Source organism: Drosophila miranda, chromosome 2 (assembly GCF_003369915.1).
Source record: "Drosophila miranda strain MSH22 chromosome 2, D.miranda_PacBio2.1, whole genome shotgun sequence".
NCBI classification, from domain to species: domain Eukaryota; kingdom Metazoa; phylum Arthropoda; class Insecta; order Diptera; family Drosophilidae; genus Drosophila; species Drosophila miranda.
Window position 1 is genome coordinate 7,884,385 of NC_046675.1, and position 21,867 is coordinate 7,906,251.

General features: G+C 45.4%; 1 protein-coding gene across 3 annotated transcripts; it reads left to right on the forward strand.

Annotated features, from left to right (window-relative positions):
• Nucleotides 1–3,576: 3,576 nt before the first annotated feature.
• On the forward strand, nt 3,577–20,051 carry LOC108157405. Of its 3 annotated transcripts, none has more exons than XM_017289448.2 (11): nt 3,577–3,727; nt 5,189–5,354; nt 13,343–13,603; nt 16,668–16,774; nt 17,770–17,879; nt 17,941–18,019; nt 18,083–18,180; nt 18,245–18,436; nt 18,500–18,639; nt 18,701–18,846; nt 19,463–20,051. In XM_017289448.2, exons 2-11 carry the CDS (start codon nt 5,268–5,270, stop codon nt 19,566–19,568), a joined length of 1,326 nt encoding a protein of 441 aa, XP_017144937.2. In that variant the 5' UTR covers nt 3,577–3,727; nt 5,189–5,267; the 3' UTR covers nt 19,569–20,051. The 3 variants fall into 3 exon arrangements, with proteins under 3 accessions (XP_017144937.2, XP_017144939.1, XP_017144936.2); XM_017289450.2 differs by having other exon boundaries at nt 13,343–13,588; nt 18,497–18,639; XM_017289447.2 differs by having other exon boundaries at nt 3,578–3,727; nt 18,497–18,639.
• The last annotated feature ends 1,816 nt before the right edge of the window (nt 20,052–21,867 follow it).

Sequence of the window (21,867 nt, forward strand, 5' to 3'; positions counted from 1 at the left end):
TAAAGAACCTTTTTTGCTTGCTGCTCAAATCTGAAATGAAAGCGGGGGAGAATACATAAAAAAAAGGGTTGAAAACTTCTGTGAGACTTGAAGCCCGATTGTCGTGCTGAAAACTATCAGAAAACAAACGGACCGAACAACAAAGAGCGGAGAAGCCCGGCTATCAGACTGCTGTCCAACCAACTGGACGAGTGACTGACTGACTGACTGACTGGCTGACTGGCTGCCATCTCTAGGGACAACTGGCTGTCGCCTTTGTGGTTGGCAGCAACTGGATGGCAAGCCAAAGATTGTTTTTGGTTCATTGCACTGACACTGGCCGCCAACTAGGGCAAAGCAGAGCGGCAGGGATTCGACTACCCAACTGTATGTAAATAAAAGTGGTCCCTGGCAGCTCCCTAAATAACACCTAAACTCCCACCACCCCAGCTACAGAAGTGTGCGAAAATTGCGTTAATATGTCCCAGGGCCCACATCAGAAGTGTCTGCTATAAAAATCTCTAAAATATGTATGCCAAAGCAGGAGTTGTGCAACCAATTGAGGGTCAAAACGGCTCCTTGAGAGAGAGAGACGGGACTCTGCTGGAGACTGTTCGTGCCTGATGAGATGTACATAATTTGAAAGTCATTACAAAGGCAAAAATATCCAATTTGAGAGCCCTAATCCCATTCATGACATAAGCCTTCCTAATAATAATCCTGTGGCAGGGCGGACGTCGAGGACGCCACAGAGTCTGCGGCGTTAAACTGTCTCCGCTCTTGGCGCCCACACTCGCCGAGAACCATCCTTGAGGTGCTCTGCTCTCTCTGCAGCAGGGCTGCACTTGCCACAGACACATGTGCCGCTCTGGTCTGACATTTGGCATTTGGCTGGTCGTGCAATGAAATGTCAAAGTTCAGCGCCTGGCAGTGCCGTGAGCAGGCAGCGGAAATAAAAGCCTCACGAGTAGGCCGGCAGGCCTAACAATTGCCAGTGACAGAGCCCCGAATCGATTTCATTATTGATGGCCCCCAATTGTTTGTTTGTTTGTCTATCTATCCGGCTCGGCTTTGTCTCCGCCAAAGACTGAACTTTTATTTACCGAGCTACTTGAAGCCTGATTAAATTATACTCCACTTGTGGCTGTGGAGCCTCGTTCTCGTTTGCGTCCAAATTAGGTTGGACAGAGCCATCAACTGTCTGGCTTTGAAGGGCATCGGGGCTCTCCCAAATGTAAGCCCTTATATAATTCATTCGCATTGCTTTTCCTGCCAGTGAAACTGATTCGGGGTATATTTTTCGGATGCCAGGCTGTCTGCCAGTCCCTGGCCCTCTCTCTCTAGGGCCGTGTGTATGTGTGAAAACTTTTTGAATTAATAATCACAGTAACGTGTTGAGGTTCTCGGTTGTCGGTTCTCGGTTTTCGGTGCACGGCTCTCGGTCCTGTTCAGTTATGTTTCTTCTTTGCCCCGCATCCACTTTTGTGGAGTGTGGCCTGAAGTGCTTCTGGGCTGTTGGCCCGCAACTTTTTGGTAGCCAGCACAAATCTGTGCTGGATAAAAAAACTTTATGGAATGGCTTAACCTCTGGTCGAGCGGGTTCTGGGGTTATTTGGTGTCGGGTTCAACTCAGTCAGCCACCGCAATCCATCAACGTCAGGGCGAAATTAAAGTTCTCCTTTGGACTGCAGCTTAAGCCGCTGCATTACTGTCAACTGTGTAGTTATATAAACTGCAATGGGGAAAAGGAAAGCCAGCGAAAGAGTCGTTTTCCGAAGAGGAAGCCACAACCGGAGTCGGAGCCCCCCCTGGAGCTATGTTTAACCCATTTTCGTGCGGCATTTCCTTTCGAGTTGCTGCCGAGCTGACTGTGCGTTGGCCCGTCATAAAACAGGGCTTAATGTCTTTTCGATGGTAATTAAATATGTCAACTCTGCATCAAGTCTGGGCGTCGCAGTCGGGGAGTCCAGGGAATAGATGGTGTGACTGTTAGCCAACACGCAAATTGTTTTGATTCTCTGACTCGTCTAAAGTTTAGCTCTGCCTGACTCTTCCTCGACGTTTTGGGGTCAAAGACTTGCGCAGCCTACCACAAAATTGTCGCTCCACATAGAGTCCCCCCACAAAACCCCAAACAATTTTCCGTTGCATACTTTTCTGCGGGCAGTTTTAAATAGTTTTCTCTCGTTTGCTGTGTGCGGATCTGGGATATTAATTATTATTTTTTTCCCCAACAATTAGCTGTATTAAAACCACCCACGGGACCCCTGCTGGCAGTGGGTTTGTGGGTTAGCAGGTTGCGTACTCCGCAGAAGGCTTTAATCGTCGGCTAAGTCACGTTGTTGTTGGCCCGCTCGCTTTTTGTTTTACTTGTCATTCAATAAAGCCATGTTGCCTCTTCTATCCTCTGGGCCCCGGGCTGGGGCTCCGCCGTTTTGTTGTTACGGCGTCTGTCTACGCTTATCACGTACAAACACAGACGCACACTAATTCACATGCACATACACACAAAAATACACACTCACGCACACACACACAGAGATAGTCCTCCGTACAAACAACGCTGACTGGCTGATACAGAAATTTTATACAAGTATTTTTCTTTAGCCGTGTTTCGATTTTTTTGGCAGTTCTTTCGTTCGAGTTTGAGTTGCACTTTTTACCAATAGAATTTTCCTGGCCACGAATTCCGTTTGCAATGCGCCAAAGTCTCACTGGAGTTGTGGAGCAAACTTTAATGCTGTTTTTGGGAAAGATCAAAAGTGAACACAAATGATATTTTTGGACAAAATTTTAAAGACAAGTCTGCGCCTTGGAATTTTGAGAGCAAATTGGTGTTGGCTGAACTGTCGACGACGGTGATGAAATTTTCACTGAGCAGCGAATTGGGTTTTTTGTATAAGAATTTCCCACCAAACGGAAAATGAGCGTAAAGGCATGTGAGTCCATCCAGAGAGAGAGAGAGAGAGAGAGCGCGAGCAGGAGAGGGATTAAATAGAGAGAGTAACAATTGTGGTAATGTAACTAAATTTTTAAATGGAAATTTAAAAATGGAATTTAAATAATTTAATGGAATTAAATAATGTATACCTTAAATACATTAACTTTAAATTAATAAATAACAAAAAACCTCGTAAAGTACCGTTATTTATGGTCAGTTAACCAACACTGGCTGCTCTCTTGCTGGCCATCCCCTTTGGAGCTACTGCGCATGAGTCGCATGGAGACTCGGGCGTATCGATTCATTGAAGTCTGCGTTACGCTACAAACGCCAGCAACCACCCCAAACACACACACACACACAGATGCACACGCACATGGCTTTCCTTTTTATCAGCAAGTGATAAAAACTGTGGTGGAAAAGGGGCTCGGCTCAGGCCAGAGCGCCAAGGCTGCAGTTTGAAAACCTTTTTCCAGCGATCTGGCAGCACTATGCCAAACGACCAGCCACAGAGGAAACGGCAAAAACAAACGAAAGATGTGACCAAAAAGAATGAGAGAGAGAGAGAAAGAGCGTCGGGAAAAAAGAAAACAAAACAAGCAGCGAAGCTGAAAATGAAGCTAAAGAGCAGCAAAGCTTGGCTCAGAGCCAGCACGTTGCCAGTTTCAGTTGCCAACAAACCCTCGATCCGTTCAGTCGAGTCCAACGTGTCAAGCGGAGCATATAGCAGTGCATTTCATTCAGAGTTCTTTCCAGTTTACGCGTTTTATAGTTCTAGCCAAGTCAGCAGCCACAGTGCCAGCAGAGGTAGCTGATCTTAGCCATTCCAATAACATACAAAATGAGCAACAAGCAAACAAAAAAAACCCCCACAATAAGTAAACAATAAGCTGTTGCATAAAACTTGTTTTCACGTGTCTCTAAAAAAGAGCAGCGAAAAACTGAAACCTCCAACGAGAGCGAACCCTCCAAAGTGAACCCAAAAAAACATATCTAAATAAATAAATGTTTAAACATATAAAATTGTGGCTGATTATGGATAATTTCAAGCGGTTTTGTTTCCTGAATATTTCCAAAGTTGAACTTTAAATGGAATAATTTTAGAGCGCTGGGAATTTGCACGAATCTGCGAGAATCTGTCTCTCTTAAGAGACGACTCTCTTCGGCTGGTTATCGCTCTCTTAGTTGCTCTGGCTCTCCTCAGCTTAAGTTAGTTGTTTTTTTTTGTTTAATAAAAATGACTAAGTTTTTGCTGAAAGCTTTTGCCTAGAGCGAGTATTGCATATTGTGGCTGAGGTTGCATAAAAAAATGTTTTAATTTGTGAGTTATTTAGAGAATACATATGTGTGTGTGTGACCAGGTGCTCGTATGTTCGTGTGGGTGTGTGTTGGCCATTTCCGCTCGAATTTATTGTCATAAATCACATGTTTGGGTAATAAATAATTTTGGGCACTAAAAAAACATAGAAATCAAAGTAAAACATATATTTTGAACATTTTCGAATCTTTATCCAAGTCCACTTCAAGCATAAATGTCACATTCCAATAATTGTTAGTCTTTGGACATTGCTTTATTGTCGTTTTTCGAGCAAATGACGTAAGCGAGAGCCTCCAATCTGCTCTGCTCTCAGCAATGTCAGTTTGCCGGACAAATATATATTTTGAACAAACTTGTTTTCAGCATTCCGACTCATTGTTTCATTCGAAACCATTTGCGAAACCTTTTTTCCCAGTAAACGGGCGGCTTATTAGACACAGATCAATAGGGTCGGGGTCGTCTTGGCGGGATAAAGAAATCAGAGTACGTGAGAGAGGTAGATGCGTTCGGAGAGGAAACTCCCCAGATGGAGAGAGCATATTAAAAGATTAGAAATAGAAAACTGATGCACTTGTGTCACGTTTCCGTACTTAAAAGTTTCCTAGAAAGTTATGCCCCGAAAGCCACAAAAATCTCGAAATCATCTTGAAAATGCAGCAGTCGAGTAGATGAAAACGAGGCGATAAACCGCAGCCGCAGAGAAATACTATAGGTTAACAGATCCGTTTTCAGTTGGGTTCAACTTAATTATTGTTCTCCACATAGTTACGTTGACTCATGCCCATCGGTGGATGAGTAATTTGCGAGTGACTTTTGCTGGAATGCAGCTGCCGACTGACTGACTGACTGACGGACTGACAACTGCGTGAGCTGCATGAAATTAGCCATAATCAAAGCCAAACAATTTGCACAATTGCTCAATTGGTTGATAAACGAGTGGGTTTTTCCAGTTGCCCAAAAGGATACAGCGACGCCTCGACCAGCACCTCCTGTCCAAACAAAAGACTCGGGCAACGAACGCGCCTCACGATGATACAAAGGCCAAAAACTGTTGGGCCTGGGCCCAATGCCTCCACGCTGCTGCTCCTGCCCCTGATCCTACTGCTGGCCGGACAGGTAAGTGTACAGCCGAGTGAAAGATAATTAGACCACTTTCTGGACATTTCACTTTTCATTTGCATACAATAATGTTCTTGGGGGCCCAGCTATAGCCATGAAAACGAGGTTAACTGCGGGCCCTCTGTGTCTGTCTTTCTCCATCTCTGCTTCTCCACTGTGCACCCCATTTTCATGGCGACTTGGTTCGGCTCTGTGAATTTTCCACGGCAATTTTCCAGGGCAGACATATTAATGAACTCCACAATGACTGCAGCTGGGCCAGTTTATCAATAGCAATTGCCATCGCCATCGCCATCGCCATAACTATAACTCAGCGGGCAGGCTGGCAGGCTTAGTGGCCCTCGGTTCTGCTGCCACTCCGAATGTGCCACTGACCGATATCTTAACTTTTACCCAACTCTGTACTATGTGCCCCCGCCCACCCTGTCCCCCAACCCTAACCCCTCTTCCATTGTTCGTGAGCGCTTCAGGAATGCTTTTCGGTTTTGGTTTCAGTTTTGATTTGGTTTGGTTTGATTTCAGTTTTTCCTATGAAATGGCACAAATCCATCAGAGTGAGAGCAGTCTGCCCTGACTGGCTTTCAGGGCTTGGCATCAATTGAAATTGGTTCAAGTCTAGATTGGGTATTGGGGTCTTTACTAAAATGCTAGGTATAGCTCGCAGTTGAGGGAATTACAAATCATATATCATTTTGCCCCCAGCCGGAGTACAAAAGAAAGTTTCTTCGGCAAATTATTCATTGGGATATTGGAAAAGCCTTCGAGGGAGATGCTTTTTGCATATAAACTCGGCTGAAAATGTACACAAAAATCCTATAAAGACAGTAATTTCTACATCATGAGGAGCTCTTCTCCCTATGACTTTGCTGTTATTCCCTCCCGGATTTTTGGTGTTCAATTAGTTCAAAGCAATCAATTATAGTGGTACCCTTAGAATGCACTTTTTTGTATACCTCTATAAACCTTTCAATAAGCAACTTTGTCTATCATTTATATGGATATGGATCGCCTAATTGATTTCTTTACACTTTGCTTTTCAAACTTCAATAAAACGCCCTCTTATATCTACATATCTTTCCGCTTTACGGCTCAAAATGATAACGGGTATGTTGAACTATTCCTTAAAGTCAGCGGCCGCTGGCGAATGACATCATAAAATGCCGGGAACGGGGCTGGGGCCGGGACTGAGGCCGGGACTGCGGCCGGGGCTGGCGGTGTAGGCGTCAAAATACGCTCTTTGGGCTTGGCAGGCACTCGGCCTCAGACAGAAACAACAACTACTTGGCCATCTTGGTTTCAGTTGGCTTTTTCAGTTAATGCAAAACTCACAAAACCTTGAAGCATAACAGCCACGGCAAACAAAACGCAGTCTCTTGGCGTTGGAGATGATGTTTCTGGGATGATGATCATCATGATGATGATGTTGATGATGATGATGCAGTGGCCCAAAGGCACTGTGTGTGTGTGTGTGTGCGAAAGTAATCCTCTCTGTATGGGTGCGTGTTAAGTATCTGTTAAAACTGAAACTTAGCTCTGGCTTACGGTACTTTTGGAGCTGCCAGTCTGCTTTTCACACTCATTAAACAATAAATGAACTTGTGCCCTTTTCGGTTAACCCAATGGGATTTTCTTCGGCCATTAATATGCTCGACACACACTTGACTTGACATAGAGATGCCCAAAATTAGCCTTAGCCCAGAGTATAACTCATTTTAATTGGCGCCTTTTTTTGTTCGTGGCTAAATATTGACTTGCATATTAGTGAGTGCGTGTACTTGTTGTTACTGTCATGGCCAGGCGGCTATTATTATTGTTGTTGTTGTTTACGGGCCATTAAAATCGGTTTCAATGTCAACGCACACAAACAAGAAGTGAGCTGAAATATGCTAATTCTCTCGATGCCATCCAATACAATATGAATATATGGCAATATATGTATGGGTTGGGGTATGTATAATGAACAATGTCGTCATGGCTTTGGACTGCCAGCCGCCATATAAGACAACGATCAGCAGCGGCGAGAACAACCCACCAACAGGCAGCCAAACAGTCAAACAGCGATTTACGTTTCTGTCTTTCTTTATATAAAGCACAACAAATCTGAAAAGAATGAATCTTGCGTATTTGGCCACAAAATGACGCGTTGAATGTGACCGCAGGTAGTCCGTGTTGGCCTGCGGCTTCTGGCCAAAAGATACAGTTTTTCGATTACAGAAACGCTCAATACTCTGAAAGGGAAAGAGATTTTAGGGCTACATGGGTTGGAACGGCAGGAAAGTAGTTTTAAGGCAGGTTAAAACACATATTTCCCCTTCGATTCACATAGTTAATTCTTTGGTGGTTGAAATATGCATAATTTGGAGACCAACTTGAGCTATCAACCACTTGTCTTAGCCACTCTTGTATAGTGTATCAAAATAAACCGCAAAAGCCATTCTTGACTGACAAGCACGTGCTTCACAGCCGCTGCCAAAGCCAATTGAAGTGCCCCACACACACCAGTCTTACCCCTCGTTTCCCCCTGCTGCGGTGGCCTGCAGGCACTTAAACCTTTGATACGCATATGAATGTACTCAAAAATATGATTCATTGTTTACTATGCCGCAGTGGCATGTGTTTTTCTTAGAACCTGAGATGAGGCACCAGCAGCAAAGCTGCTAGACAAAAGACTTAGACAACAAACTGGCTGATTGTCGGGGGCCATTTCAATGAAATTCTTGTTTTATTATGCCGTATTTAGTTTTTGTTTTCTTCTCGACGAGTGTGAGTAGGGCTAACGGTTTGTGGCAGATACAGTTGGCCGAGCTTCTCTCCAACTCTGGAAGAGCTATCAGCAGATACGTTTTTTTGTCTGCCGCCGATAACCGCAGCATGCCAATGAATATCGGCTTAAGCTCTCAGTCATTATGCTCCAATTAACAGAAAATATAACCAAGCCCCATGCATATTGACCACAAATATCGGATGCAATGGAGTGCAATACCTGGACATGGACCTGGTCCCCGAATGGGCTGGTTGTCATACTCGGAACGCAGCCACGACTGGGGCAATTAGAAGAGCAACCAGTTTGGTCGCTGCACGCAACCTCAGCAGTGGGTTAGTAGTATCTGTGTCTGCTGGACAGGAAGCCGTTGGTCGCTTGAGATAGAGTCGGAGTCGGAGTCGGAGTCTCAGTCTGCGGCCATTAGATCGAGTGTGGCCCGCTGTTAGATTCCACTCCCCTGGTCATAATTCTCTCGCCGAAAGGAAATGGCCCACAAAGTTGTGTGTTTATGTCAACTGACCACGAAAATTGGTCTATATATATAGTATATATACAATTCCAGCCACTCCGGAGGCTGACGCAATTTAACGCCGCGTTGATTTCGCCGTGCAAATTATTTCGATCAAGTGTAGCGTGAAATCCATTAAAATTTATGCAAAAGTGTTTGGCATATTGGGTCATCAGCAGCCAGCACGGAGAAAGTTCTTTCTTTTGTTGGACTTGGGTTAGCACATTTCATTATTTGATTAACTTGCATTGTTGCTCTCACATTGCAATCCCACACCGATGTGGTCTGGTTTGCTCTGCTTGGCTCCCAGCCTGCTGTCACTCACCGACCCGCTCCCAGCAACAACACTTTAGCAATTGTTTTTCCAACCTTTGTTTTGGCTCTGCTCCAGCTTCGGCCTCACCGGTAAAAGTAGGTTTTATTTGAAACTAATGGGAAAAACTATTTCCCTGTTCTGCTGCTGCTGCTGCTGGCGGTGCACGTCGACTGCCGACTGCCGACTCCCGACTGTCATTGGCCAGAAAGTTTCATTTGGCCAGGTTTTCTGTGCCTATGTTTCTGGCGGAATTTCCTTTCAAATTCTCTCCGGGCAAAATGATGCGCATGGAAAGTGCACATTTATGAAAATTGCAGACCGATTGTGGGCTGTGTTTCTGTTTCTGGGAAAACTCTGCGAATGGGTTTTTCGTGCAAAGCCAACATTTGACAGCAATTAAGGCGATGGTCAAAGAAAGTGTGACAAGTCAAAATCACGATTAGCTATTATTTGAATCCACCGAAAGATGACTCAGGTGTAAATCGAGCCCCTAACATTTTGGGGCAATGAAAGTTGAAAACTGCGGCGCCAACCCAAAACCTTCACCTCAATCTCACCCGATTTCCATCTCTTCTACCATTTAAACCTCTGATTAATGGGCATTACAAAGAGATTGAAGAACTTTCGGCATCTGGGGACCAAAAAGAAGGCTAATTCACTTAAAGAAAGCTCTCAAAACATTGCCAGCCCTTGTTTGGCCAAGAAAAGAAAGTACTTAGCATAATTGCCTGGCAAAACATATGGAAGATAACCATTAAAACGAAACATGGTACATGGTATTGAGGGCTACTTCGAGCGACGCCGTTTAATCAGGTACATAAATAACCCGCAAAGGTCTCCGTTGGAATGCTGTTCGACAATTTGTTTTGAAGAAGTTACCAAGCTTTTTCTATTGATTGCTCTTCGGTATGGCCAACAAAGGGGCAGATAGGGAGAGACAGACAAGTGCTTATTATTATATTAGTGGTACGACAGCGTTTCATTATGAGAAGCCTCAGAAGTGACCCGAGTGCTGAAAGGGGGTACCGCCAGAACGTGCAGAGGTGGAGTCGCAGGTGGAGTCCAAGTTCGAGACGTGCCATGGCATTAGCGCGTCAGAACATCAATGGAAAAGCGCGCCGGCAATTGAAATTTAATTGAAGCCACGGCGACATTAATTGGTGGCTGCTTTTCTCCTTTTCGTTATTGTTGAACCCTAGGCGAGCCCGAAAAGCCCGATGGGTAGTAGATAAAACCGTAAGAAAACCCTTTCAGCTGTCAGTTGGTCGCTTGTCTGCATTATATAATCAGCCAAAGCTCGGAACGAGTTTCGACTCTGTCAGCTTCATTAAGCTTTTGGCCAGTCCCAGCCCCAGTCCCAGTCGCAGCTCCATCTCAAGCTCAAGCTCTGTCCAAAAAAGCCAGCACTAAACATAAATACCCGATGTCCCCGGCCACGTTCCGGCCACGTCTCGGTGCTGCCCGCTCTCCTACCAACTGGCTGGACTGTAATGCGAGTTAAACGGCAATTTATGCGCTGCCAGCGAAAATACCGTGACAATTTGCAATCAGCCGCAGTCGGAGACGGAGATACAGAGCTGGACTCTGGGCCCAGCTGGGGCTTAGACGCTATCCGAGGCTTGGCCTGGCCCGGCTTTGGCTCGACTCGGCCTTATGTTATAATTTACTTTGAGCCGAGCTTTATTGCTCGAGCGCCACATAGCGGAAATTCAAATGCACGCGAAATATGTTGAGAGCCCCCTCCCTTCCCCCCTCCCTTCCCACCCCTTTGTTATGCACGAGTTTTGTTTTCGCTTCTAATCGGAGCTTGTTGCACATGTTTTTTGTTGACTCTATGCGATCGGAATATGTTCGCCAATCTGTTCGACCAGCCACGTGAATGCGCGCAGCTGCACTAAGACTTTGGCGATTGTATCGCTCTAAACAAAAAACCCCAAACAGAAGACAATAAAAAAAGCCACAACTCTTGCGAAATGTTCAGGTTGTGCCAAAATGGGCATAAAGGAAACACACCCAGCCAGCCAGCCAGGGAGCCAAGGGAGCCCCCTAAATTGAGTTAAATTAGTTGTCCACATAAATCACAATCATTTGTGATTTAATTGCCCTGCGAAAGGGTGATCGGGCCAGAAAAATGACAATAATACAGGATTTGTCTAGCAAAACATTCGAAATTCTTTGGCTCGATAAATTGTTGGAAAAGTTGTGGCACAACTGCAGCCAAAAATGACGTTGGGAAGTCTTTTAATGACCCACTTAAAAGGAATAAAAATCGTTGAATAAATTCAATAAAAATCCGCCATTAAAGTTACTGCCGAACCGAGGGAAAGAAGACCCATAAAGTCTTATGGCCTAACAGCATCCGCTTAATGTCTCTGATGCTTTGTTGTGCCAAGTGCAGAGCATATTGCTGTCGGTCTTTTGCCCACTACTGCGAACCCCATTTCTCACATCAAGTCTGCGGTTTTGTCATTCTTAAACAGCTAATTGCCTCTGCGAAAGAGCAGCCCGAGTGGAATGGAACCCGGACCGGACTCTCCTGTACTAATTGCTCACGTCACTTGGTTTAATAGTTAAAATGGCTAAATGCGGCGAGGCCGGGCCGAACACTTTTGGTTTATGGCCTGACCCCTTGCAGGCATATAAATCAGCGGTAGGCAACCGCCTGGTCCCACTTAATGATCCTGGCCAGTCAGTCAGCTCTGGCTCCAGCTGTGCCTGGCTTTGGGGGCCTACGTTTCGATTTTCAGATACGATTTACATGCGCTCGAATAGGAATTTCGTTGAAAAATCACTGGGCCATACTTTGCAGACATTAGCCAGCATTAGCGCGAGTGTCCTGCGGGGCTTTCGGCTCTGAGGAAATCCATCAAAATCAGATGGCTCATTGGCCATGGCGTGACTGGCAGCGCAAGTGTCTAATTGTGTTTCGGTTTCGGTTTGTATTTTTCCACCATGGAAAGTCCAAACACAATCAGAGCGTGTTGCATAATACAAAAGGCAAATGCTGTTAAAAATTTTGTTTGCTATTTTAACAAGCCGCCGTCGCCGCCGTCGCCGCCGCCGCCGCTCCGAAACGATAGTGAAACGAGCATGCAAAAACTATTTTAATTGACTGCAGTTGCAGTCGCAGTTGGCAAAAATCCATGCAAAACAATTGCATTTTGCCGAGCGACAAATTGTCATGGGAGTTGGATCGGCACTGGAGTTGCAGCCACAGCTAGAGGGAACAGGCCCAGACCGAGGCCCAGGCCCAGGCCAGACCCAGCAGACTCTCATGTGACCCTCGAACGTGTGCTCGGCGCATTGAACTCCTGATCGGTGCTGGATATGGGTCTGTCCGCCATCGCGGGCCTTTCATTGTCTCTTCTTTGGCACAAAGTGGCCCGCGCATTGAGATACAATAAATTGTTGATGGCATGCAAAGTGGATGTTCTAGTTGCCATAGAAAGTGGCACACTGGCCAACATGTTTTTGGCTCTGACTCTGGCTCTGGCTCTGACAGCGACAACGGATCGAACTGGGTCATCCGGCTGCATTTCACTTGACGCACAGTAGCCAGCCAGCCAGCGAGCCAGAGAGCCAGCCAGAAAGGATTGACTGGAAAATTAATTGCTTTAATGACTGCACAAAATTTCATATTTTATTTTTGCGAGGCTCAGAGCTAAGCCGAGCCGAAGGGCAGATTGGCTGCACCATTTCGAAAGTAAATATAAATCAAAGGCCTTTCGCCCGGTACATTCTCAATAGAGATTCGGCTCTGACTTGGCCAGGGCCCGAGGGCCGGCTGTGGCTGTGGCTCTGGCTGTAGCTGGACCACAAAGGCGGCACGGCGTCTCGGCGATTGTCATGACATGACTTACTTAACTTTTGTGCTGCTTATCTAGCGCCTACAGTCCACCATCCACAGTCGCTATAGCCGCCGTTCCCTAACGTTCTGTGGCCCCAAAGCTGGAGCACAAATTCAATTATCACGACAGAGCGACAGCAGCCCAAGTCGAGCATGCCAATAAATTATCTTAGAGCCAAATGCCTTTGACAGTGCGCGACGGAGGAACGACTGGGGCTGGAGCTGACCCAAAACGTGCAGAACATTGGCAGCTCTGTTGGCCCAAAGTTCTAAAGCAATCTCTGGGTTCTGTTGCCTTTTGCCTTTACCTTTTTGCAATTAATTGCGACTCTGGCCGACTCTTTGGTTTACCTTTTAAAATTAATTTGAATTTTCCTCTTTCGCTGCGGCTGCTTCTGCTTTTGCTGCTTCTTTTGTGGTATTTGCTTGTCCCATGAGTTGGCGTTAATTTTCTGACCATGTGCGTTTGTTCCCAGGGTCCAGAAACCAGGTCAAAGTTATTAACCAAAAGAATCTCATCGAAATCTATGCTTTTTTGTTACCATTACAGGCTGCCACACAGGAACCGGCGGCGTCGCCCGGCGAATTTGCCCCACATGTGACGGCCACTTGCAAGGCGGGCACGATGAACATCAAGGTGAAGGTGAACTCCGGCTACACGGGCGCCGTGCACGCCCGGGACTTTCGCACTCCGGCCTGCATGGCGATGGGCGACGGCAGCGATGCGGTGGCCTTCAGCCTCAACCTGTGGGCCAAGCAGGGAGCCAGCGACTATTGCGGCATTCTGGTCAGCAACGTGAGTGGAAGCAATGTAAGCATAACCGTTCACCGCTTCCCTAACCAAATACCAAATTAATCACTCACTAAACGAGGCATAATCGAAGATCCAGAAGTGCATACTTGGAGTACATTCTAGCCATCTCCATAATAGCATTTCCTCATTGGTAATCACACGGCCAGCAAGTTCGTTGCCTAAGTCTTTCGTTTGTCGCCCCACGCCTGCTAAATGGCAAGTTAATTTGGCCAGCCATTGAGTATAATTTGCAAAAATTACCACCAAAATTGAGGCAGACAGCTAGTGGAAAAGCCCCTAACCGAAAAAATCACCAACTGTGAATTGTTAGGCAATCGCTGGCAGCTGGAAAACCGCCAAAAGCAGCGGCAACAAGCAACAGTTTTTCAACTTTAACGAGAGTGAGAGAGAATGGAAGAGAACCTGAGAGCAGCAGAGAACAGCAGAGACCTTGTATGGCCAAAAAGGGCACGCATGCGCATAAATTTGAGACCGCCTATACGGAGTCTTGGCCCCAAATCAACGCAAATCACCAAGACGGTGGACTGCTGCTTCAATGCTGCACTGGTCGTCAGTCTATATAGTAACGATGGCAATAAAAATCAAGTTTAATCCTACGTGCATCACTGGCGTTGACAGGCGACGGACTGCAATTCCGTGTGGGTCTGCTACACGCACTCGAACTCGAGCTCGAACAATCCCAGACAAAGGCAAATCGCATTAGCCATAGTCATCCCATATAGATACGCTATGCGCCATACCTTGCATCTACCCTATGCTTTTCGTTGAAATGCAAATTATCCGCAGGGCCCCGGATGGCAGGGGGCCGGGCAGGGGGCAGGGCAGGGCAGGGGGCAGGGCAGTCCGCATCATGTTTATAAGTACAAGCACATACAACATTATTAATTGCAATGTCAAATCGCACCGACCGATCCCAATTTCTGTTCTCTCTCTCTCTCTCACTCTAGAACTAGGGCCCCGCATTCGATGCTGGGGGAAGATTCAGGATCTTCTTCTCTGGGCCGGGGCCCACCTTCCGTTTGTCTAAAGAAAAAGAAAAAAAAGGGAGGTCCCCCATAAAATTAAATCACGCTTATCGTAGCTTGGATTTTATTTTTATATGTTCACGTACATAAGTATCCGTATACACGAGTAGAGTATGTATCTCTGGGAGTGCCGTGGCAGCGTGTGCGCCGGCGTCTAGTTTTAGCTGCAGGTCGGGGCTGTGGCTGGAGCTGTGGCTGTGGCTGGGACTGAGACTGGGGCCCAGACTGTGAGTTCACATGCCCAGACACGGCTTTCCACGCTTCGACTTTGACAGCATTCCAAGCTGTTGTTGTTGTTGTTGTGGGGCTGCCTGTGCGTGGAATTTGTGTCAAAAGAATGTTTTGTCTGCTGCGGCAATTTTGATTCTATTTCTTGGCAAATATTTTCGTTTGCCTTTAATTGCTCTCGAAATGCCTGCAGCCACCAGCCTTGTCTGACCTTGGCCACAGACTGCACTATCCACTCCTCCTGCCTCCCACTCTCCCACTCCCTCGTTCAGGGCTTTGCTCTGGTCCGCAGATACTTGGCAGAGCATGAAATTGGCGCTGACAATGGCCAAGATGCCAAAGCCGCAGAAACAATTTTTACATAGAGTTCAAGATGTTGTTGCTGTGGCTGGATGTGGGCTGACTCCGGCCGTACTTGAACTTATTTCTTATTACCAACGCAACGTTATTATTGCTATTATTTTCTGCTATTTTCGTGGCGAGTGGGCTGTCAGGCAGGCACACAACAGGCAGAAATTGTTAGCCATTATTTGATGATGGCTGTTATGGTTCTTTGTCTGGCACCATTATGTACACATTTAAATGTTAATTGCAAATGCAATATGGCTAGAGCAGGGGAAGAGACTCTAGCAATTTGCCATCAAGCAATTTCACAAGCACTTTTAGCCCGGTTAATGTTGTTATGGTAGGGAGTCAGTCAGTCAGTCGTTCTCGTCTGGCATATGGAAAATCAACTTTGCCATTTTCTCGGCTTTTGATAATAACTTGATAATGAGCTCATCCGCCGTGGCATGCAACTGCGTGATGCATGAGTTGGCCAACAGATTGTGACATCATTGGCCAACCTCCACTGATGGTTCCCCTCCATTGAAGAGGATTGCAGCAGCAGCTGCCGATGATACCGATGCTGCTCCATTGAGGTATTTATAACTGATTCGATATGTTGTGTTTATTTGCTAACTGCCTTAACCAACGCCATAACCAACATCCTCATTCGCCCGATGAGCTGACAAACATTTAATACAGTAAACACCAGAGGCGTGGGCCACCACCACCAAACGATTAAACAAATAATAACCATTTACTTGTATATTTATTTACTGGGCAATGGAAACCAGTTTGGCAGGCAGCTGTGCTGCGGAAAAACTTATGTAAACCCCCACAGAAGTGACAAAGAAACTTGTACTTTTTTTGCCTTGTTTTTTGGTTCGCAGCCATCAGAAAATACCTTTTTATGGAAAGCTGTTGTGGGGTACATGAGATCCGATTTCGGTTGCGGGTCAAGGCCAGGTGCTTTAGTAAATATTACAAAATTCAAGTTGGGCCAATTACCGATGAAGATATAGATATCTTGACCACCCAAGCGCAGAGATTCTCGGCAGTCACATACCGCTGAGCAGTTCCAACTTCGGCTAATAGAAGAGTATGAAGAGTATTCAAAGTGAATGGAAAATAATTACTGCAAAAGCTATGTGTGATAGGCCCAGTCATTAAGTGAAAAGTACAGCAAGAAGCCACAGAGTTGGGAGATCTGGAAAAGTGCTAGAGAGAAAACAAACAAGTGGAAAACGCGTCACACTTGGCGGCATTTTGCATTTCCTTGTTGCATGGCGATTGCATCATGTGACAATTAACATGCCACAAGTGCAAGCAGCATCAGCCGTGAGCAGCCATGGGCCAGATGTTTCTACAATGTTGCTTCTGTTTCAGTGCCAAAATCGGTCCTAGCTCCGCTTCTGGAGTCTGGAGGTGCTTCAGCTTTTAATAACCAGTAATTAAATGGCCTTTCCCTCAATCTCTCTCCACAGCGCACCGAGGAGCGATCCATTCAGCTGGCAGTGCGTGTGCACAAGACACTGGAATTGGCGGATGATAAGTTTTATGTGATTACCTGTGGCAAATCGGGCTACACTCGGTAAGTTTTTGAATGCCCAACCTGTCTAGACAATTGCACTTAAGTCCCTCTCTGTGCCTGTAATTTTTTTTTTGGTCGGGCTTCCGTCAGCCCAAAGTGCTCCAAGTTCTCCAGTGATTTGCCAGTCGGCAGACAACAAATGAAGTGGAATCAAAAGAGCAAATTGTGCTGACTGGCCGTAGATCATGGATGGAGTGTGTGGGGTTGCATGTGGCACCATGCACAGCATGTAGGTGTTGCTCTCAGTCATTGTTCGCAATTTCTCCCTCTCTATATGTGTAGAACTAGAACTCAAGGCCATTAAGCTCTTGGCCACAATAGGGGGGCTCTTTCACTCAATCACTCCTCGTTCGGGCCAAATGCGCAGAAATTCCGAAAATTACAAAAAAACACAAACAAATTTTTTATTGTTTACTTAGCAGCAGTTCAATTAACGGTAAACGACTGACCGGGGCCCCGATAATCATCTTGAGGCGAATGAGAAACAATTTAATTTACCTTCGCGAGCCTCTTACCTCTTGCCTCATTTGCATGGTGGCAATGGCCAGCTCCGACTTACGCAAGTCTCTCCATCTCTCAGAGAAGTGTTCAGTGAATTTACAGCAAAAACCAGCGCTCAAGTCGGATATAAAAATGGCATCCGAAACGGCTTTTCCAAAACGTTGCGCTCTGTTAAGCCCGCGGTAAACAACGAGGAATCAAAAGCAAAGAAATTGTTAACAAAAATCGTGCAAACACAACAAATAGTTATAGATGTTATTCGTATATCTGGCCCACAAAGCAATAACCGGCAATTGTTGCATAATTGCAGCATTGCAGAATTTGCAACTGAACTGCAACTGCGGCCCAGAGCTTTCGGGTCTATTGGCTGTGCTTTTAATTAGCCACTGGCTCATAGATGTGTAATTATAGAGCAGTCCCAGGCATACCGTTAGCTCCCACCCCCCTGTCTCCCATGTGTGTGTGTGTGTAATCATCCTCCAACCATATTGCAGCGACGACAATGCCCATGTGGTGCTCAAGTTTCTGGAGAACGATCATCGAGTGCGTGAGACGGTCTACGGGCACGAGTACAAGATACGCGCCGAGTTCTCCAAGCCGAATGGTGGGTACCAGCTAACACCACTCTCCCCCATGCCATTACCATCATTACCCACTATTTTCAGATACCTATGGCCTGCGTGTGGGCAACTGCTTTGCCTTTGACAAGAAGAACCGCACCCTCAAGCTCACCGACGACAGCGGGTAAGTGTTCGCTCAGACAGAGCTCTGAAAACAGTTAATACATGATCTGGATTCGCCCCATAGCTGCCCCTACGATGCCACGATTATCAGCCGCTTTGTGCCCACTGCGGATGGAAGAGCTGCCGAGGCGACTCTCACCTCGATGTTCAAGTTTCCCGAGGGTAGGACCAACAGTTTAAGGATTCAAGCGCGATCCTAACTTTCTTTCTCTCTTTTGTCCGGCAGGCTCTGAGGTGCATCTTCAGTGCGATGTGATCCAGTGCTATGGTCGCTGTGTGGAGATCGATGATTGCAACGATGTGGCCCTGGCTGGCTTCACCAAGGGCAGCAATGGACCCCGGAAATTCGGCCCGAATGAGGAGGGATCCAGCCTGGCCGGCACCACAGTCTTTGTTCTGGATCCCGCAGAGGCTAGATGTAAGTAGCAGCTTCAAATGGATGGCATTTCTATAAATTCATTGATTTATATGTGCGCAGTAGTCTCGCAGAGCTGCGAGGATGGCATACGACCCAGTTGGCTGCTCTGGCTAACCATTACGTTGGGTGTCCTCTTCCTAATCATGCTGCTCATGAACATCTTCCTCTGCACGGCCATGAGCTGCAGTTGTGCCAACACAGAGGTCAGTTTTTCAGCGCTTTAGGCTAGCATAGATAAATAATGGCTAATGGAACACTTTGCAGATAATCGAGAAGGAGCCGTCGATCATCGAGGAATACGATCCGTATCGCAGCTGGCACGGCAGCCAGTATGGCTCCCGGTATTCGCTGCATGGCCGGGATGCGCACAAGGGCTATACCAGCGGCGGTTCGACGATACACTCAAATAGGTCTGATAGATATTAAGCTGCCTCCACAAACCAACACACAGATACACACACGTACATCTCTATTCTACACCTGCTCTGCTCTGCTCTCACAAATTATATATTTTCTGGGAGCCCCAAGCAAACACACACACACACAAAACAACACCACAAAACAACAGCATGCCTACAACAAAAGTATCTTGTATCTGCGTCTCTATGTATCGTACTCGTACTCGTATCTCTTGTTCTTGTTCTTGTTAACAGCAACAGTTACAATTACTCCAACAACAGCCACACAACAAAATCAAATCAAAATCGAAAACAGAGGGAGAGAGAGAGAATGTTAAACCATTTCGTGCCTAGTACTACTGCAACTGTAATTAACCGATAGTAACTTGTCGATAACTCTACCGATATTAACTAACACATGAACAAACTCTCCAACTAAGTTTCCTGCTGCCACTTTTTCCCGAACAAAAGATCGAAAACAATACGAAAACTAACCGCCAGTTTCAAGGCATGGCTAACTAATCCGTCTTGAAGATTTCTCTAGAACTACTACTCGTATTTCTCTATGCAATTGTATTGTATGAATTGTATTAAATCCAAAACTTACTCCATTCAACGTACTTCGAAGGTCAATGCCAATCGATAACGATAACGATTATGCAATTGTGCACTCGCGTCCCGGTTCCACGATACACGGACAGCGCGCCCATCGGGGACCGCCCAGTAATATCTGAACCGATAACCCAACCCAATCGATAAGAGCGCGACCATAATACGATAATGAAGGCACTTTAAGTTCTTTAAGCTAGTCTAAGTCTTTTCCCCTTCCTCCCCCTATCTTGCGTCTCAAAATGTATATAACTAAAAGATCATAAGATTATTCTTCAAGCCACAAGTTTTTCCAAATTCCTAACGATAGAGATGATGCCGCTGTAAAATACTAAACTAAAAGGAAGTACTTAGCGTTCCCTTTGCCTAATTTTAAAACAACTACCTAACATAAGTCATTAGTCTGTCGTAAGTGCGAACGAATGTGTATTAGCGAAATGTTTCAACTACTTGTAAAAATAAACAGAAGCAGGCAAAATTAATTTAAAGTCTAAAATGTTAAGAAAGAGACGCCCAGCCCCCTTTTGGAACATGCGTTAAACGTACGAATTGTAATTAATTTAAAATTAAAGCAATTAATTTAATAAAAACTAAAAAAGAAACGAAAATCATGAGACTTTTCTATAATTGGCGGACTGTGTTGTACGCTTCAGTTTTGGATCTAAAATATGCGCAAAGGTCAGAGAATTCAATCAACTATTAATTTATAATCGGAAATTATCACATGCCTGTCAACACCCAACAGTTAACGCCTTCCCAATGAATACAGATTGCCAAATATAGTAGTCAGATTAAATTAAAACTGTAAGGCATCTAAAAAATAGCTGAGTTATACTAAAATCCAATAAAAAGCCGTCGACTGCAGCCGGCAAGGTCATATCTTATGTTCATGGGAACGTGATCTGCTAGCATAACAGTGATCGGAACCAAAACAGTAAAACTTTTTGTTCCATTTTGTATGCTGTCTGCGCACACAAATGCACTGCACGATACTATGTGAATGTGTGAGAGCTACAATACATCCTCCAAGCCAATCGTAAGAGATCCTACAATGGATGTATCTAGTCATTTGAGTTATTGGTCTCTTTGCAAGCAAAGCATCCTGCATATCATCGGGGCAACACATTTATAGTATGATTAAATATATTTGGTACTGATTGGAACGCTTTAGACTACTATGCCCTTTCATTTGCCAAAAACACAATTACAGAAAACAATTTTAGATCAACAGTTTGAAGAAACATTTCCACCTCTAACCAACCCTTTTACTATCTGTTACCTGGCGAGTTTACAGACTTTAAAGTATACCTTTAGCTACCGAACAAGTTTGCCTAAAGGTATGCAACAGTTGGTGAAACTAAATTCGTATGCTTCGTATATCAGCCAGGTGTTCATTCGGGTATTCGTTGTAACAAAAAATTATATATTATATTATTATATTTTTTATAACAAAAGTCGGTAAAACACCATTTTGTTTAATCAATTACCATAATTGTATGTGAATCATATTTGCTTATCTTCTAAATTGCTATGTGTGGAGATACTGGTTCGGCGCCCACCCGCAAGGCTGCCGATTTCCGCCCTGGACACAGCTTATCTCCCTTCGGCGCTCTCACAACGAGTTTCTGGCTGCTTCATTGCTCGCTCTCGGGTGCTGCCTCCTCTCCGACCAAAACCGACAATTCGCACTCTTTTTATACCCGATACTCAAAATGAGTATTGGGGTATATTCGATTTGTGGTGAAAATGGATGTGTGTAACGTCCAGAAGGAATCGTTTCCGACCCCATAAAGTATATATATTCTTGATCAGCATCAATAGCCGAGTCGATTGAGTCTGTCTGTCCGTCTGTCCGTCCCTATAAGCGCCTAGATCTCAGAGACTATAAAAGCTAGAGCAACCAAATTTGGTATCCGCACTCCTGTTACATCTAACTATAAAACGTATATCTCAAAATTTCGCCATTTTCTGTCTCTCTCGCACGCACTCTTTGTCGTGTCGCTTAATATTACCGGCTTTGACTAAGTATCGGGTATAAATGTAGAGTTGCGGTATCCGCAGCAACTCACAACGTTCCCCCTCGTTCAGTACAGTGGTCTCCGAGACTGATTTTCGCATGGCTGTTGGTTCATTTCAAAACAGTCGGTCGTGGAGCACGGAAGTGTTCGCCGAAAGAGAGAGCAACCGGCCAGACCAAAGCAGAGCACAGTACGCGATTTTTTTGAATGACTGTTGGGCATGGCTGCATTTGTGTCGGTGTGTGTGTGGACAGAACTTCGGCGGCAGCGACAAACGAAAACGTCAAAAACAACGTAAAAAAAATAGTGAAGCATAAAAGCAAAAACTGAAGAAAAACCCAAGAAGCAACCGCGTGCCCGTCCAAGTGTGTGTATGTGTGTGTTTCAGTGTGTCTGTGCTTGTGTC

Coding starts and splice junctions, on each gene's coding strand:
- LOC108157405 (XM_017289447.2), top strand. CDS start 5,268: ATGATACAAAGGCCAAAAACTGTTGGGCCTGGGCCCAATGCCTCCACG. Junction 5,355..13,342: donor TCCTACTGCTGGCCGGACAG/GTAAGTGTACAG, acceptor TTACCATTACAG/GCTGCCACACAGGAACCGGC. Junction 16,775..17,769: donor GGCAAATCGGGCTACACTCG/GTAAGTTTTTGA, acceptor ACCATATTGCAG/CGACGACAATGCCCATGTGG.